We start from the raw sequence: 17,325 nt of genomic DNA, 5'->3' as shown, positions 1-17,325 counted from the left end.
TTATTGATGGCGGTGCGACTGGGAGTAGGTTCGCTCTCTACATTAGCGCGCCACCACTCTGTGGGGATGCAGCCCTCGAGTCACCTGTCCCTCCCCACCTTGCCCGTGCGTGCAGAACCACCAGTCCACTGCCGCTGTCTGGTCAGGGGGCCCGCAGCTCTGCCGGGAGATGCAAACCGGGCAGCATGTGGTCTGTAAGGAAATGTTTACACAATGACGTGCCTGAATCCTGCGGAATGTGACTCTCCCTGCAGACTCCAGTTGGTGCTGACAGTCCTGGAATGCAAAGGAGCCCAGTCATGGGTCAGGCCCAGCTGGGTCCTGCCGACTGATAAAATGCAGCTGGAAAGGGAAGTCAGTTGGAGCTATTCCTCATTTTAAGGTTGTCGGTGTTTATTAATATTAAATAAAAAAAGAGAGAACAATAATCTGTGATTGTTTTGGTGTCCGCGCGTTGGCCTCCGATCTTGCTGGTGCTTAGGCGATACCTTTCCTGAAGTGGTTTCAGAAGCAGTTTATTAACTGGGGGTGACAACTTCCACATGCCCTGAGAAAAATTGTGGTAGGTACTGGTACAGTCCTGCATGCGATTATGGTATGAGGGGCAGAGCCTTCTGCCAGCCTGTTTTGATATTGCAGTGAATGCAGGGTGCGGGAAATCACAGCCACGCTGCAGTCTTGCATTGAGCCCCACCCCATTCTAAAAATGGCATCTCGGCTAATGGTTACCGTACCTGTTGCTGTTTCGCACGATGGTCACATCGTTTATTTTTGCTCTCAATTACTGGGGAGCCAGTCTTGCTACGCTGACCTGAACAGCTGGTGTTGTATTTTGGGAGCCCCTCGGAGACCAAATTGCAGATGTTGCACGCATGTACGCAGGCAGAAATGCAATGAGTCGAGGGTTAGAGCGATCCGTCTCCGCCGTGGGTGCGACGTGACATGGGCGCTCGAGATGGGGGGGCCCCCTGTTGTCCTGGGAGTGCCCAATTCAGCCAGTAACTACCGTTTGCACACACAATGGATTGGGCCCAGTGCACGTTGAGCGTAGACTCAGCCTGACTATGTCGGAGCTGCGTGGCAGAGCACGGTCATATCAGGTTTCCACCAGTCCAGTTAAATCTAGGTTAAACATGCATGTTTATGTGGAATCTCTGTTGCCTGGGCACCAGGTCAACAAGACATGCTCCTGCTCGACGCTTGATCTACCTGCCCCCGGTTGATCACGCCTGTGCTGGGGGTGGGAGAAGATGCAAATCAGACTGCAGCCATCGTCCCCCTTCCCATTACTGAGTATCAGCGAGGCGGGAGGGTATGATTAGGTGTGACCTCGTAGTCCAGGCATGACTACTGGAGTGATGGAATGGAACGGGAAATAAAGGGGATTTTTTTTTTTAATTGGCCGTGGTTTATCAGCCAAGTGTAGCCTGGGCTCAGTGAGGGGGGGGAGGGGGGGGATTGTCATGCTGATGGATTGTCATGTTCTTATATTTGTTTTTTTTTTTCTTTCTTTCTAATGGAAACAAATTCCACTTTGTAGTTTCTCCCCTTTCTCCATGTAAAATAAAGTTTTATTGCATAAATCATATTTCTTTATAAAATCTTGCATTTGTACTGGGATTGATGAGTGCCATTTCCCTTATAAATAAATGGGCGGGACGGTTTTAGGCTTGGAAACCCTGACAGAAGCTGCCTTGTGTGAATGTTTGACACGTTGCAAGTCCTATGATGTCTTTCTTGTTCGAAGTTCAAAATGTTTAAGCAGTCAATTGAGGCCTTTGAAAAGTTGCTTAGCACTCACGTGCTTAATTGGCTTCTCATTGGCCATCAAGCTGGGGGGCGGGGCTTCTTGTGGGAGCCTTGTGTAATGGTGAACAGATGAGAGCTTCTCCAGGTGCGGGCTACCATGCTCTGGTCCTCTCTGTTCCTTATGAATGCCGACACACGTGCCATGGATCAGAATGGAATAATGAATAGCTTAAAGGAATAATAGTTCCTGTTCTGAAAATACCATTATGTGTGAAATTTATCATTTTTTTTGTCAGCCTGATCTCTAAATAGGCTACATGTCATGGCTGACAAACTTGCCGTTGCCAAATTCCTTATGAAAATATTTCCTCTCTGCATACAACTAATGGAATCTACTTCATTATACAAGGTGTAATGATTTCTGTGGTAACGTAAGCAGGAAACGGTATCTATCCTGGGTTTGGTGCCTCAAAAAGTTACTCATTTATAAGGAATATGTCATTCCCAGGAATGACAGTATATTGAAAAATCTGCTGTTAGTTCTGCATCAAACCTAAAAATATGCCGGATTGAGCTAGCCTGCCTCCCTGCAGCCACCCATGAATGATTTCCAAACTTTTAATAAACTTTGAATGCTTTGTATGGTTTCAGAGATGGATGGTCCTGTGTTAATTAGTATTGAAGACCGCTGGATTATAAAATAGGATTGGAGTGATCAGAGATCATTGCCCATTTTCTCATTTGCCAAGTTCTGTATGAATTCCAACTCTCCTTCTGCCTTTAATATGCCATCTTTCGACTTCCATTTCTGTGCCTGGCCTTCCTGAATCTTTACTATGTCCTTGGGGAGCCTCAGATGTCCTAGGAGCAGGAAAGGAGCAAATGTGCACTGCGATGGGTCTCCGAGGGCCGGGTTGAGAAATACTGGTTTAGTACGTGTAAGAATTACATGCACTCTTAACTTGGCTGGTTATACTGGCAGATCCAGGACAGTGTGTAGAAGAGTGAGTGAGGTGAGCAGGGATCCCCACCTTGAGGAGCATGTCATTGAATCCTGGAAGGTTGTTTGACAAACTGCCTGGCCTGTAGGACAATGAACTCATTGGCTGAGCCTCTCTCGAGCCCATGGTTCCGAACTTAGTCAAACACCTTTTGAAGAATTAATTTTCCATACAAATAAAAAAAAAAGTAGTGTGTATAATTTACTAGTTTCAAGCCGGTTTGAATTCCGGCTTGTTTAAATCTGCAAGATGAAGAAAGGCAGTGGTAACTTTTTCGTGTCAGGTTCCTGTCTGTTTTCATGTTTGTGGAGTGAATTTGTCCTCACGGTAAAGCTCCCCTTTCATGTTGCATGGAATCTGGCCCCTGTGGCATCTGCAATAATCCAACTCCCCACCAGTGATGGCTGCGATTTTGGGCCCCGACTTCCCTGCCGTCTTTGGAATCCGTGCCGTATGACACGCAGCAACTTTCAGAGATAAACAAGAATGCCAAAAATTGTAAACCAGGCCTCAGGGGCAGCATTTTTTCCATTTGTAGGGGGGCTATGGGGGTGCTTTTTGTTTTAATTCACAGAAATAGAAGCAGATAAATCATGTTGCTGATTAGACGCAGTGGTTTCATGTCTGGGACACGCTGATGGAGTGCTGATTGTGAAGGATGTGGCTGAACGCACACTTACACCTTGGGCAGTTTTTAGGTTTGTTCCTTCCCCACAAAAATTCCATTAAACTTGCTCCTCGGACGTCATGACGCTCGTCTTTGCTGTGTTGCAGCAGAGGCACGCGATGCTAGGGGGTGTCAAAATCCAGGCCTCCCACCCCCGATACCATACGCACAGCCATCAGGCAGAAGCCCTCACAGGGTCGTCCTGTGTGGAATGCATGCCTGTGCATGCTTTGCTGTTGTGGTTCTCACGAAAGCGATGTCTGTCGCAAGAAAGGAGCCAATGTTGTGTAAACTAAAGTGAATGGTGTCCCAAACATCCGACTGTATTGTGATGTATCTAAGGAACTCTCCTCAGATCCACTGAGTGTGACTGTTTCAGCATCCGCACCTACCTGGGACCTGCTGCAAGACTTTGTCAGACTTGCAACATCTGCAATTTGTCAGACTATGAATAAGTGGGTCACCTAGCCAAGGTTTTACTTTCACCTCATTATGTAGTGGCATTTCTGTCTGTTTAACTTGTTTCAGCCTAGTGATGATACTGTGAGTGCAGAGAGATGTGGCTGCGGTCCACAGTGATGATATTGTGAGTGCAGAGAGATGTGGCTGCGGTCCACAGTGATGATACTGTGAGTGCAGAGAGATGTGGCTGCGGTCCACAGTGATGATACTGTGAGTGCAGAGAGATGTGGCTGCGGTCCACAGTGATGATACTGTGAGTGCAGAGAGATGTGGCTGCGGTCCACAGTGATGATACTGTGAGTGCAGAGAGATGTGGCTGCGGTCCACAGTGATGATACTGTGAGTGCAGAGAGATGTGGCTGCGGTCCACAGTGATGATGGCTGAGGTTGAGGTTGGTCATGCTGACCAACGTTACACTCTCACTCAAGTCTGTCTTCCCCAGAAACAAGTCTTTTTTTTTTACGTGATGAAGAACAGTCACCATGGAAACAGCTAACCCTTTTTTCCCCCTCCATCTTCCTCTACCTCATCCTCAAATGGTCTGGAATGGGTCTGATGCGAAGAGATACGTCATTGTTTTTGTTGCCGACGGAGATGGAGCGAGCCGGCCACTTGTCGGCCGTGCTGTAAATAAACCAGCGCTCGGCACCGCTGCACACGAGGGATGCACACAGGCAGAGGTGGTCTCCAGGCGGAGGCCTGATAAGTGCTGTTACTCAAGCAGAATGGCTCTCATTTCCCCTCTAATGGTTTTTGGTGTGTTGGGTTTCTAAATTCATAGTGTGTTTGTACCTGCCAGCCACATCGCTGTCATGAAATGGGTCAGTGGCAAACAACGCAGGTCCATGGCCCAAGGCCCACACAACCATTGTTGATGGGTTAACACCATGAACATATTGGGAACCCAATTTAAAACCTTTCTGAGACGTTATTAAATGTCTTTTCTTATAAGATTGGTGTAGTGGATGACTAAATCACTTTGATTTTTACAACCTTATTTGCACATTCGCCACAGCTGTTTGTACCCTGCATCTGGTTTTTTATTCATCATTTACACCAGGGGTGGGGAACCTGTTCCATGGCGAGCCAGTGTGGGTACAGATGTTTGGGATGGCCTCTCAATCAGCCAATTACAGAGTCCCCAGGACTGGCGTTGAGAACCACTGTTTGATTATTGCTGTTTGGAAGGTCATCCCAAGAACTTGCACCCACCATGGAACAGGTTCTCCACCCCTGATTTGCACAATTCTGTTTTTACTTCTGTGTTGGTGAATAAAAGGAATCTGCTTCTGATCTTCTGTTTGAAACGATCTCTTCCCCTGTATCAAGCCCATCAGTGATAGCAGCATGTAGGGTAAGCTTGCTTTCCCCGTTCTGGAGGGTTGATTTCTGTAGAATATGTTCGGTTTAAGCGTCTCGCTGATGCACGGATCCTCGCGTGTGGCGACTTGCTGCCTGAATAAATAACTGCTTAAGGGACTCAATTTGTTGAGGTAGGGTGGAGAGCAGCTCTTTCCCTGTTCCCTGGCAGCTTGGTTATGTGAGAATAACTCCCCTCTCTGTCTGTCCGTCCTCCCAGGTGTTGGAGTACACAGGTAAGGGCAAGAGCATCATGGACGTGGGTCTTGCCCAAGCACGTACTTCCCTCAGCCCAAGAAGCCATTACTTTGAGGTGGAGATCGTGGATGCCGGAGAGAAGTGTTACATTGCCCTTGGATTGGCGCGAAGGGTAAGTGTTCATCATCGTCTGCTTCAAGTATAATCTAATTTGCTGCACCGTGAAGGACACCCTGCCCATATTAAGGTAATTTTAGGGCTGGCACCAGCCTCCCAAGACGGTCATGGTCTACTTCACTACACTTTTAGCAATGGTTGACGAAGCCCGTTGAGTAGGTGTGGGATGCCGTCTTTGGAAGCCGTCATTGGCCTATTACAGGAGAAAACCAGGGCTTTCCACCAAATGCTGGCAGCCCTTGCGACAGGATGATGTGGTGCTTTATACTGCAGAAGGCTGCACTGGGCCTGAGAACCAGAGAAAGGGCCTCCAGGACTGCCCTATTTAGGAAAGGTGTAGTGAAAGGAACACTGAGGGACTTGGGTGCGGGTCCACGGCAGGCTGGCACTGCACTTCGCTTTTGGCCTCTGAGATGATAATTTCAGAGGAATCCCTAGATACTATGTCTTTGCATTGGCTTACCGTCAACTGAAACCAGCTTGGAGATGCCCTCCTGGTTTTATCATCATCATCATCATCCTCGTCATCACCATCATCCTTCTGTCTGGAAGCGGCTCCACACTTGTCTTTCGTTGTACATTTTGTTCTGACCCTTCCCACAATGCCACATCAGTGCTGACAACCAAACTCAGTCAAAATATGGTGAAATGAGGTTTGGCTTCCACTAGGTGATATTTATTTTATGTGCCTAAGAGAACACTTTGTCTTGGTACATTGGGTGTTCCCATGGCTACCATCACTAATGGGCTATTGGGCATTTGACTTGCTGGTGGCGGGTCACCTGATTGGCGTTTCAGAATGGCTTTCAGGCCTTCAGACCAAGGCTGCCACTCGAATCTTGTTTTTCTTGGATTGCTATGAGCTGTCAGGCCCCCGTTTTTAAGGTATTTCCAAAAAGCTTTCTGTCCTCTACGGATTTTCTCGAAGCCATAGATATCAGATTCTCAAAGTGACTGACTGACCTGCAGTAGGGTTTTTTTTGGATTTTGTGCTGTCGGGTATTTAGGCATGATGCCTCCTCTCATCCTTACCCGCTTGTGGGTACCATAACAATTCTGTAGTGGAGAGCAGTTTCAGTGGAATTCACCTCTTCACGGTCAAGATTGATTTGCCGAACAACCTGGTGTTCTGAGTCCAGAGTCCTTCACGTGGTCCAGAGTGATTGAGTTTTGTCTGGCAAGTTTGGAATATCTGCCAATCAGGTAGCTGTCTGTCTTATCACCCAACGGGGAATTAACTTTGTTTTTATGATCATAACCACAACACTTAACAACTTGCTGGGCAGTTTAATCTGTGGTGAACTTTAGGCGCCGACTGTCAGATGCTGCTCGGTCCCCTGGTGGGTGGGGGGGGACAGAGGACTTGTCAGGCAGCTGTCATGCAGCCATCATTGGAGTGCTCCAACCTCCCCCTTTCCACCGGGTTTGGTGTTGGGATGCCAGTGCCGTGGCTATGGCCATAACTTTCATTTCAACATCGGGGGGGGTTGAAGTCTCCACCCATGTAGAGGGAGATGTGGTTATGGAGGGGTTACAACCTCCCCCATCTCCCCTGTAATTTACACATATGGCCAAGGCAGAGGCGCCCAGAGGCAGATGGTAGCAGAACAAGAATTACAAGAACTGGCATTTTTTCCACAAGAGTCGAGTCCATGAAAGCAGGAGTGAGTGGATTTATGCTCTGGTTCCCTTCTGTGCCACTTGGGGTCAGACGGTGCCCTTTCCTTCCCTTCTGTGCCACTTGGGGTCAGACGGTGCCCTTCCCTTCTGTGCCACTTGGGGTCAGACGGTGCCCTTCCCTTCTGTGCCACTTGGGGTCAGACGGTGCCCTTCCCTTCTGTGCCACTTGGGGTCAGACGGTGCCCTTCCCTTCTGTGCCACTTGGGGTCAGACGGTGCCCTTTCCTTCCCTTCTGTGCCACTTGGGGTCAGACGGTGCCCTTTCCTTCCCTTCTGTGCCACTTGGGGTCAGATGGTGCCCTTTCCTTCCCTTCTGTGCCACTTGGGGTCAGACGGTGCCCTTTCCTTCCCTTCTGTGCCACTTGGGGTCAGACGGTGCCCTTTCCTTCCGTGCCACTTGGGGTCAGACGGTGCCCTTTCCTTCCGTGCCACTTGGGGTCAGACGGTGCCCTTTCCTTCCCTTCCGTGCCACTTGGGGTCAGACGGTTCCCTTTCCTTCCCTTCTGTGCCACTTGGGGTCAGACGGTTCCCTTTCCTTCCCTTCTGTGCCACTTGGGGTCAGACGGTTCCCTTTCCTTCCCTTCTGTGCCACTTGGGGTCAGACGGTGCACTTTCCTTCCCTTCTGTGCCACTTGGGGTCAGATGGTGCACTTTCCTTCCCTTCTGTGACACTTGGGGTCAGACGGTGCCCTTTCCTTCCGTGCCACTTGGGGTCAGACGGTTCCCTTTCCTTCCCTTCCGTGCCACTTGGGGTCAGACGGTTCCCTTTCCTTCCCTTCCGTGCCACTTGGGGTCAGATGGTGCCCTTTCCTTCCCTTCCGTGCCACTTGGGGTCAGACGGTGCCCTTTCCTTTCCTTCCGTGCCACTTGGGGTCAGACGGTGCCCTTTCCTTTCCTTCCGTGCCACTTGGGGTCAGACGGTGCCCTTTCCTTCCCTTCCGTGCCACTTGGGGTCAGACGGTGCCCTTTCCTTCCCTTCTGTGCCACTTGGGGTCAGACGGTGCCCTTTCCTTCCCTTCCGTGCCACTTGGGGTCAGACGGTGCCCTTTCCTTCCGTGCCACTTGGGGTCAGACGGTGCCCTTTCCTTTCCTTCCGTGCCACTTGGGGTCAGACGGTGCCCTTTCCTTCCCTTCTGTGCCACTTGGGGTCAGACGGTTCCCTTTCCTTCCCTTCTGTGCCACTTGGGGTCAGACGGTTCCCTTTCCTTCCCTTCCGTGCCACTTGGGGTCAGACGGTGCCCTTTCCTTCCGTGCCACTTGGGGTCAGACGGTGCCCTTTCCTTCCCTTCCGTCCGTCTCCTTTCTGTTCCCTCAAAGTAATAAGCACCTCTGAGGTAAATTTTGATCACATACCGCTTTTCATAGCAGTTGTTGTTAAATAAGGTCTGTTTCTCTGGTCTTAGTCAAAGCTAAAGTCTCTTGATAAACAGCGAGGTCACGTTCACACTCGGTGTCGGCCTCTCAGTCGCTTCGCAGACTTGTTGTTGGTCTTCTAGCTGGTTTTTTTTTTTTTTTTGCACACTGCGGTTAGACCAAGTTTCCAAAGGAACAAGGTTTATGAATAATAACGCAAATTAAAGAACAATGATTTCATGGATCGTTCAGAAATAAATTATCACCGCTGTAAATCCGTCACAGGTCTGCGGTTAAACCCAAGGTCCCTCTAATTACATAAAAATAATAAACAAGCAGAACCTTCAACAAGGTGTTCGTCGGAACTCGATTCCCTGGGGTGGCGGGATTGCTGTGTGGGAGACGTCATTTCTGGGATTGATACGAAAAAATACCAGGACTTGTGGTTAAACTGGAAACTGAAAACCTGACTTTTAATGCCCCCCATTATATCCCTTGGATACGAGCCACTTTAACTACTCCTTGGTCATGGCAGTTACCGTCTGTGCTGTCCGTGGACTTAGCAATGACCTGGACTCGGTGCTAAATCATTATCAACAGTAGTTAGTTCAAACTTAGGCATTAATAGGTAATGTTCGATCACATAGACTTCCCTCCTAAAAGAGGCTCTGTGTGGTTTTCATCCTCGCCGTTCGGTTATTTTGGGGGTGGGGATGATGGGACGATAGGCAAGAGCATGTTTAGGCCGGTTGCATGGGAGTTAATGGAGAGCTTTATCGCGCTGTCTGAAGGGTGCAATTGTCCTCTGATAAAGAGCTCAGCGGAGTGGCTGCAGGGATGTGCAGAGAAAAAACGTCGATAATTAAAAGTGAGTCATCGTCTGATCTTATCCGGCGCGGGTCGTTTTTCCTTCGTGTGTTGGCAGGGTACAGCTGTGTTCTTTGTTGTGTTAGTGCGGTGAAAGAAGCGAAGGACCACACAGCCCCCGCCCCATGGTGTGCCCGCCCCCCGCCCTATGGTGTGCCCACCCCCCGCCCTATGGTGCGCCCGCCCCCCGCCCTTGGCCGGCCACTCTCACTGATAGAAAAGCGGACCAGCAGATGCTTTCGCGACGTTAGGATTAGAATGTTTGCGAATCCGCACCAATGGCAAAACAAACGGGTTAAACTTAATCCAACAGCATGTGATATGTGAAGGCAATTGACATCTTAATGTCTAACGTGTATGTCATGTAGTAACTTTCCTTTTTTTTGCTTGCAGGACTATCCCAAGAACAGGCACCCTGGATGGAGTCGAGGTTCTGTAGCTTACCACGCAGGTGAGCCTTCCCAGTCCACTCAGGAGACTCCCATTTCTCACTCTGCTTCTGTTTCATAAACCCACCCCCCCCCAGCGCTGATGCACACCCATGTTCACAGCTGGGCAAGGAAGTCCGTCAACATTTGGAGAGTGTAGATGTGACTGGCGGGTGCCAGACCAACGCTGGGGACTTTCACATACCCCGGCTCCATTATCACTCTTTCTCTAGAGAGCTCTGGCAACCTTAGTCTAGTGGTTGTCTTCATGTTGATGTATGAACTAGAGATACACAATCGCATAACATATCGATATCTACCAATGTTAGTTAAAGATCAAACCATTGGCATCCGTCTTGTGTGTCGGTCTCGGTCGACATTGGCTGCTGATATTTAGATTTAATAGAGTTATCTAGATCTTAAATAACAGGCACATTGTGCATTTCCGTCAAGGCAAAACATCTTTAACACAACATCTTTTAACACAAAAACAAGCTGTAGAACTGTCAATAAATAAATTGAATAACTAGGGTCGCCAGTTAACATGTTAGCGTTAATCTTAGTTGTATTGTTATTTCTTTGATATAAAAATTTTTATTTATTTTTTTTGGTCAGACCATGCTAACCTTGACACCTTTTCCCTCCCCTGCATCATGTAATTGTTCTGTGCTGGTGCTGTAGAGGGTGAAAATACTCCTAGGAGCCCAAGCAAGACAGTCTTGCGTTGCTCGTGGTGTGCACGATCCAAGACGAGTCGGCTGGCATCCGAGCCAGTGACCTATGTTTGTTTAAGGTTTAGAGCTTTGGTTAAGGTTACTATTAGGATTAGAGTTAGGGTCAGACTTATTATTGAGGATAGGTTAGGGTTAGGTTTATCCTAAGGCTTGGGGTTAGGGTTGCTGTTTAGGTTAGAGAGAATGTGTTCTCCACATTCATGTTCACGAGATCTTTCTGAAGTAATGATGCTGACCTCAGATTTCAATGAAGATCTGACACGCTCAGAGGTTAGTAGATTATTGGTATTAGTAATATTAGGCCAAATGGAATATCTGTATTGGCCACAATTTCCATATTGTTGCATCACTAATATAAAGCATTAATCCCATCTGTTGTGTTTAATGTATATGGGGAAATGCTTGGATCCATGCCCTAGTATAGTACGTGTGTGTGTGTGTCCAGGGGTGGAGCAGAAGAAAGACGTAATTGTGTGTTTTATTATGTGGAAAAAAGCTTGAGAAAATACCAAAGTTTGACTCAATATGGGTGGTTCAGAGGCATGGAATTGAGGATAATTGTGGCAAATCCAGACACCGAGACAGATCTGTTGGAATCAGACACAATAGGAACATCTGACTCTGTAATTAGCATTGTTGCCATTGGCAGGGGTGTGGATGAGAAATGGTTAATTTTCACTGGTTGTATACCCCCCACCCTGATGGTAAGGCCTGCCTGAGAACCCAGGGGTGACTGAGAGACATGGCTCATTGAGTCCCACTTGCCCCTGAAGAAATCTGCATGGATAAGACCTTCAAGGCTCTCTCGTCCTGCCTTTGCGACACTACGAGACAGCCGTGGTCCAAAGCAAGCGGCTGCAGATCAGACCATGTCGCATACTTCCCTTGTCCTTCTGGAGAAATGTCTGCTGTCCTACCACCCGAGTTAAGCATGGCCAGGCCCTGCCGGCCCAGAGTGTCGACGTCATTAATTGCCGTCTTTGAAATGCTGTTATAACTGCCCCTTATTACTTCCAAAACCCCAACAAAATATCCACAGCACAGCTAAGATCTTTAAGTCGTTTTATTCCAAACTTTGTGGTTCCCTTTGTCCACAGTCCATGGTTCATCATTACCGTCATGCTTTCAGGTCAGTTTTTCCTCTGGGGGACTCCCTTCCTTCCTGGTGATTTCCCTTCAGTTTTTTCTTCTACTAGGGGGACCAGAGGTCTTCATTACAAACCCATTACATCACGTTTCCATGGGCACAAGAGAGCATAATGAGGCTTGGTTTTGGGGGAGTGGTGTCTGTAGTTATGGCAACCAGAAATCTTCCAGATCTTGTTTATTTTAGTTTTATTCAGAGTTGTCATTTATGGAGCTGAATGTCTGCTGAAGTAGTAGATTAACTTCAAATTTGATGGTGCAGACTGCAGATGGTGTAGCTCTTCCTGGGCTGAGATACTTCCGCAGTGGTCGTCCTACTCTGCACGTCAGATCGTATCTGCTGCTGTTTCTGATGTTTGCCCATAGCATTGTGATATTGGCTACACAAAGTTCTCTCAGCTGACCCCAAGGTGGCTCAGTCAGTCAGCAGCCAGTCCACTTGTAGGGATCCCACCACTGGCTTTTTGTCTTGTTCAGGTGCTTGGCATCTCCTGTGACGTCTGACCTCTCGCTCATCTGTCTCCTGCCGCTCTACTCCAAGGCTGGCAGCTCTGCGCTCGCCACTAGCTTCATCTCCAGCCTTTTGTAAAGTCTTTCTGATGTACACATCCCTTTATCTACCTTTCTCTTCTTTTTACATCTAATGTAAAGTTGACCCAAGGAATCTACATGCTATGTGTCCATCTGTTTCTGCCATTCAATCCTCTTTGTATGCTCCTGGGTGTGAGACTGTGAACCGTTTCACGCTAACATCCTGAAGAGATGAGGAGCTCTGTGCTGCTGTACAAGCTGTGCATTATGCCAGATTTAGGGGAACGTCAGGAGACGGAAACAGTAAGGAACAGGGATAGGACCATTTTGGAAGTTAGCGGGAGAACATTTTAAAATGAGTTTGAGGAAGCACTTCTTTACACAGCATGTAGTTAGAGTATGGAATAGTCTTCCTGTTAGTGTAGCGCAAGCTAAAACCCTGGGTTCCTTTAAATCAGAGCTAGATAAGATTTTAACGACTCTGAGCTGTTAGTTAAGTTCTCCCCGAACGAGCCCGATGGGCCGAATGGCCTCCTCTCATAGCCTTTCTTGCAAATCGAGAAGGTCTGTAAATACCTGACGGGGTATTTGTTCTTCTAATCAGAGGGTTTACAAATGGGGGAAAAAAGGGAACAGAAGATATGAAAGGGAGAACATCCAGAAGCAGCAGGTCAAACTGATGGAGGCATCGGACGGAAGCAGCTGGGAAAAGTCAGACCTCTCAGCTCGTCTTTAAAACACATTCATGCAAGCAGCACCAACGGGAGGAGTTCTTCAGAATTGTGGCAGGGTTCTCCTGAAGTTTGAACTAAGCTGCAGTTTTCTGTCGTGTCCCCTTCTCCGCACAGATGATGGGAAGATCTTCCATGGCAGTGGAGTTGGGGATCCATTTGGCCCACGCTGTTTTGAGGGCGATGTCATGGGCTGCGGAATCATGTTTCCTCGAGACTACATTCTGGACAGCGAAGGTTACTTGGAGCACATGCGCTTCCTCATTGTCTGTTAACTAAAGACCACTTCTTTTGTTTAATTTCAAAAATGACTTTGTCTAAACTTTAATACAGTTATGACTTGTATATCCTGGTATGCAATTATTCTTTGTTTTGTGCATCTGCATGCAGATGACAGCGATGACGGCGATTCTGTGGAGGTGCGTCCCAAACAGAGAAGAGTCCAGAACGTGCTGTACCTCAATTATGAGGATGAGGAGGAGGAGGATGGCGAGGAGATGGAACAGGAGCATGAAGGCAGGAAGGTCATGGTGAGGACCAGCACACATTCGTGGTTAGATGTTGCTCGCAGGAGTGCGGCTGTTGGTAACCCTGCATCCTGCTTAGTTAGCAGTGGTGTCTGGAGGACTGAGGTGGGGACAGGATGTAAGGCCTGTGAGCTGACAGAAACCCTGTCCGGAAATCGGGTGCAGTGCTGGCAGTGACTGAAAATGGTCCGGACACTAGGTCTGTGCGATACCACATGGCAGTCATATGACGCACGCGCAGTAATCACCAGGGCTGTAGGTAACGGACACAAACGTTTGTCTGGATGCCGGCGTTTCCAGTCTGTATGGACGCTTGCCCACCGTTTGTAAGCAGATTAGTAGTGGGCCTAAAATATTAATGAGGGATATTTTGATGGCCATGGTCAGCAATCTATATAAATTCCGCATGTTTGTTTAAGTGTCTCACTTTATTGTTACACCACTGACCGTTTATCTTATCCACCAGAATCTCCTCTTTCGTAAGACGTTGTGGCTGCTGAGCTGTCTCTTTCTTCGCCGTGACTTCAGTGCTCATCGCTCCCGCGATTTACCAGATCAGTAGTATGAGGTGTGCACTGCTAATCGAATTTAATAAACATGGGGATATGCTGAATTTATATAGATTGCTAACTTCTGGGCGTCACCATCCACGTCATTAATATTTTAGGCGTAATACTTAGCAAATTGCGGGCATCCGGACGAAAGTTTTGCCCATTATCCTGAAGCCCTGGTGATTATTAAGCATGTTCCATATAATCGCGATGACATTGCAGTGTGATATCGTGCAGCCCTGCCTGATACCGCCGCTCTGTTCCTGCAACGCACACAACTTCACCTTTGCTCCAACAAACTGTATCCAGCCAGCATAGTTGAGGGTTGGGCCAGTTGGGTGTTTATGGATCAGTCCAGCGGTAAGGAAGCTTTGAAAGACTGGGTGCTGCTCTTGTCTGGGAACCATCTTCGTTTGTTTGTTTGTTACTCATGTGCCGTGCCTGATCATCTACGACTGGTCACGCTGCGTCACATTAGCGTAGAGCCTGCCATTGCTTCCAGTAAGCGCCTTTGGCAGCTATGATGTTGAGAAAACCCCACGTTGCCGAATGATGATACCCAGATGCAAAGCAGATCTGGCACGTTGAATGGGGCATTAGCTTACGCTCTGCCAGCCGCTGGATCTGCCTACTACTTCAGAGCAGTTTCCTCCTGTACTGAAATATGTGCGCGCGAATGTAAAAATGTGTCCCTGCAATGTCTCAAGCACATATCTTTTATCTTAAGTTAGGAAATAGGGAAGGTATGATACCGAAAGGGACTGATGGTATTGAGACTCTGGCAAGTGACTCACCATCGCCCTCTTGTGCTCACACAGGTGTTCTTCACCCGAAACGGAAAGATCATTGGCAAGCGGGAGGTGGTAGTTCCATCCGGTGGGTTCTACCCAACCATCGGCATGCTGAGCAGCGGGGAGAAAGTGAAGGTCGACCTGCACCCCCTGAGTGGCTGAGCGCAAGGGGAGGGGGAGAGAGACACAGCACTATACACTGTCTACGGAGCACCGAGCCGAGGAACTGGGCCGTCTCGCCTCTGCTTTGTGTCCTCACAGCGCTTAACTTCACCTCCACCTCTTGCGTATCTCTTTCCTTCTTCAAAGATGGCGGTTTCTGACCCCTCTGCTCAGTGCAATTACCATTATATCTTTTTGTAGTAATTAATAGCAGGAGAGAAAATAATTATTTTTTTAAGCTGTTGTTTTAAATAGAATTGAATTGCAATTGAAATGTATATACATGTGCCACAAGTTAGAAAATCTCCCCCAAATTGATCATAAATTGATGTTACTGAAATACGTGAAAAATGTTCCACTAACGGATACAAAGATCAAATTCCTTTGCTATGTCTCTTCTGGCCACTAGATGTCCCCATTTCTCTGCTGGGGCTGAAGCCCGTTCAGCTCCGTGTAGTTCATTAACTCGGTGGTCACCGGTAACAGTCAATGTTACAGCAGCTGCAGTCGTATTTATTTTTTTAATAGATTCTTGAGGTGGGGTGAAAAATATATCGTCAAATATGTCAATTAAATATAAGTGTATAAATAAAATATATAGAAATCTATTTTTGAATGCGCTTACAAATACTGTAAATCTAAGCAGCACTGTGGGATACGGCATATAGATCCACATGCATGTTGTAATAATCCCGACTGTACAGGAAGTCCTGGGAGATTGACCCAGCACTGTTGCCAATAATCTCAGCCTGGTGGTTGGTCCCCAGCGAGGACTTGGCTGTCTGTGCCTTCCGCTGTGCAGGATTGCAGGTGTCTGATCTATAGGGCAGGTATGAGGGCTCCTGGCTGTCTGTGCCTTCCGCTGTGCAGGATTGCAGGTGTCTGATCTATAGGGCAGGTATGAGGGCTCCTGGCTGTCTGGCGTCGTGGCCTTTCGGGTGGATCGTAGCCGTACGCTGGCCGAGTCTTTGCAGTCCTCGCTGCACACAGGCACTTCTCTTCATTAACCCGGTCACTGGTGTCTTATCTCCGCTTGTTTGTTTGGAGAGAGAAGCAGTAGGATGCCTATGACCATGGAGGAGGAAACGCTGGAGACCCTCCTACAGCTAGAAAGCAGCTTCACCACCCAGCTGTAGGTGCTCTTTGGTTCCTTTCAAGTCATTGTATTTTACATTGTTGTTATAATCAACAGAGACCAGTAGGATTATTTCATTCACAATAAATATACATCTAATCGTAAAGGTTCTTTTATCCGCACTATGAATGTTGTTTTAAAAAAAACATTGACAAAACCAGTTCGGTTGATATTTTGCCATTTTCTGTGCTTGTATGTATGTCTGGAATGTAAATTCATGTTCTGCTGTTAGAAGCACATTATGGACGGATGTGTTTTCATCTTACTCATCCCAAGGTCTTGTCACCTAAAGGGCAAATTCACACACTGAAAGGGAAAGTTCCTTGTTTAAAATGTTTGGGAAAAATGAGTTTCATTCATAAATCCTGTCAGCAGACTTGCATGATTTTGGTTCTTGATCTTTCTATTGCGAGTATTTTATTGGCACTGGAACCCTAAGCTGCAGTCGTGTTTTTGTCTCAGAACACAAACATTTTCACACTAGATTGCTGTTACTCCTTTACCTGATTTTGGAGAGTTAATCTGAACTGCATCTGCAGTTCTATGGAAACACAAAAGCACTGAAAGTTAACGTGTCAACTGGCGTCTGCATTGTGGGTGGGAATCTGTGCACGCTTTCATAGACTGGAGGTCGTCTCTGACCTCTAGAGGTGCCTTTCAGAGCTCCACGTTCTGGCTGTAGGGCATTAGAGTGCTGGAACCCCACAGTGTGATTGACTCCTGGTCCCATGTGGGCAAAACTGCCCATTTGCACCAGCAGCTGACAACCTGCGTGAATCGGCAGCTGGAGCAAACGCAAGCAAAGTGTCCGTCTGTGACCCCCTACAGCATGGAAATCTGTTCCTATGGGAACTGCTGTGTTTGTCAAATAAAGATGGTTATTTCCATAAAATGTGTATTTTGTTGCATCTTTACTGTGGGATTTGTGTTTGATGATGGCACTACCGTACATCAGACATTAGGCACGTATTTAAAAGATGAGGGAAAACTAGTGTAACCACGAATTGAAAAGTGATGCTGTTAATTCACAATTATCCCGCATAAATTGGAGATTACCGACTGCGGAAGAATGGCTG

At 47.6% G+C, this 17,325-nt stretch overlaps 1 protein-coding gene across 2 annotated transcripts in view; it reads left to right on the top strand.

Moving 5' to 3' along the window:
- The window catches only part of spryd3 (SPRY domain containing 3), a 30,765-nt gene extending 13,624 nt beyond the window's left edge, over positions 1-17,141 (top strand). The window contains exons 7-12 of one of the 2 annotated variants that reach the window (XR_007386953.1): positions 5,460-5,609; positions 9,907-9,964; positions 13,201-13,320; positions 13,474-13,613; positions 14,980-15,944; positions 16,013-17,141. Coding sequence is in view for 1 of the 2 variants with exons in the window: in XM_049000370.1 (XP_048856327.1) it covers positions 5,460-5,609; positions 9,907-9,964; positions 13,201-13,320; positions 13,474-13,613; positions 14,980-15,114 (603 nt within the window). In the remaining variant the exon portion in view is untranslated. Of the gene's footprint in view, positions 1-5,459; positions 5,610-9,906; positions 9,965-13,200; positions 13,321-13,473; positions 13,614-14,979 lie in introns of both variants that reach the window. The other variant, XM_049000370.1, reaches the window with a different exon arrangement.
- The last annotated feature ends 184 nt before the right edge of the window (positions 17,142-17,325 follow it).

Source organism: Brienomyrus brachyistius, unplaced genomic scaffold (assembly GCF_023856365.1).
Source record: "Brienomyrus brachyistius isolate T26 unplaced genomic scaffold, BBRACH_0.4 scaffold50, whole genome shotgun sequence".
Classification (NCBI taxonomy): domain Eukaryota; kingdom Metazoa; phylum Chordata; class Actinopteri; order Osteoglossiformes; family Mormyridae; genus Brienomyrus; species Brienomyrus brachyistius.
This window is presented reverse-complemented; position numbering and strand designations above follow the sequence as displayed.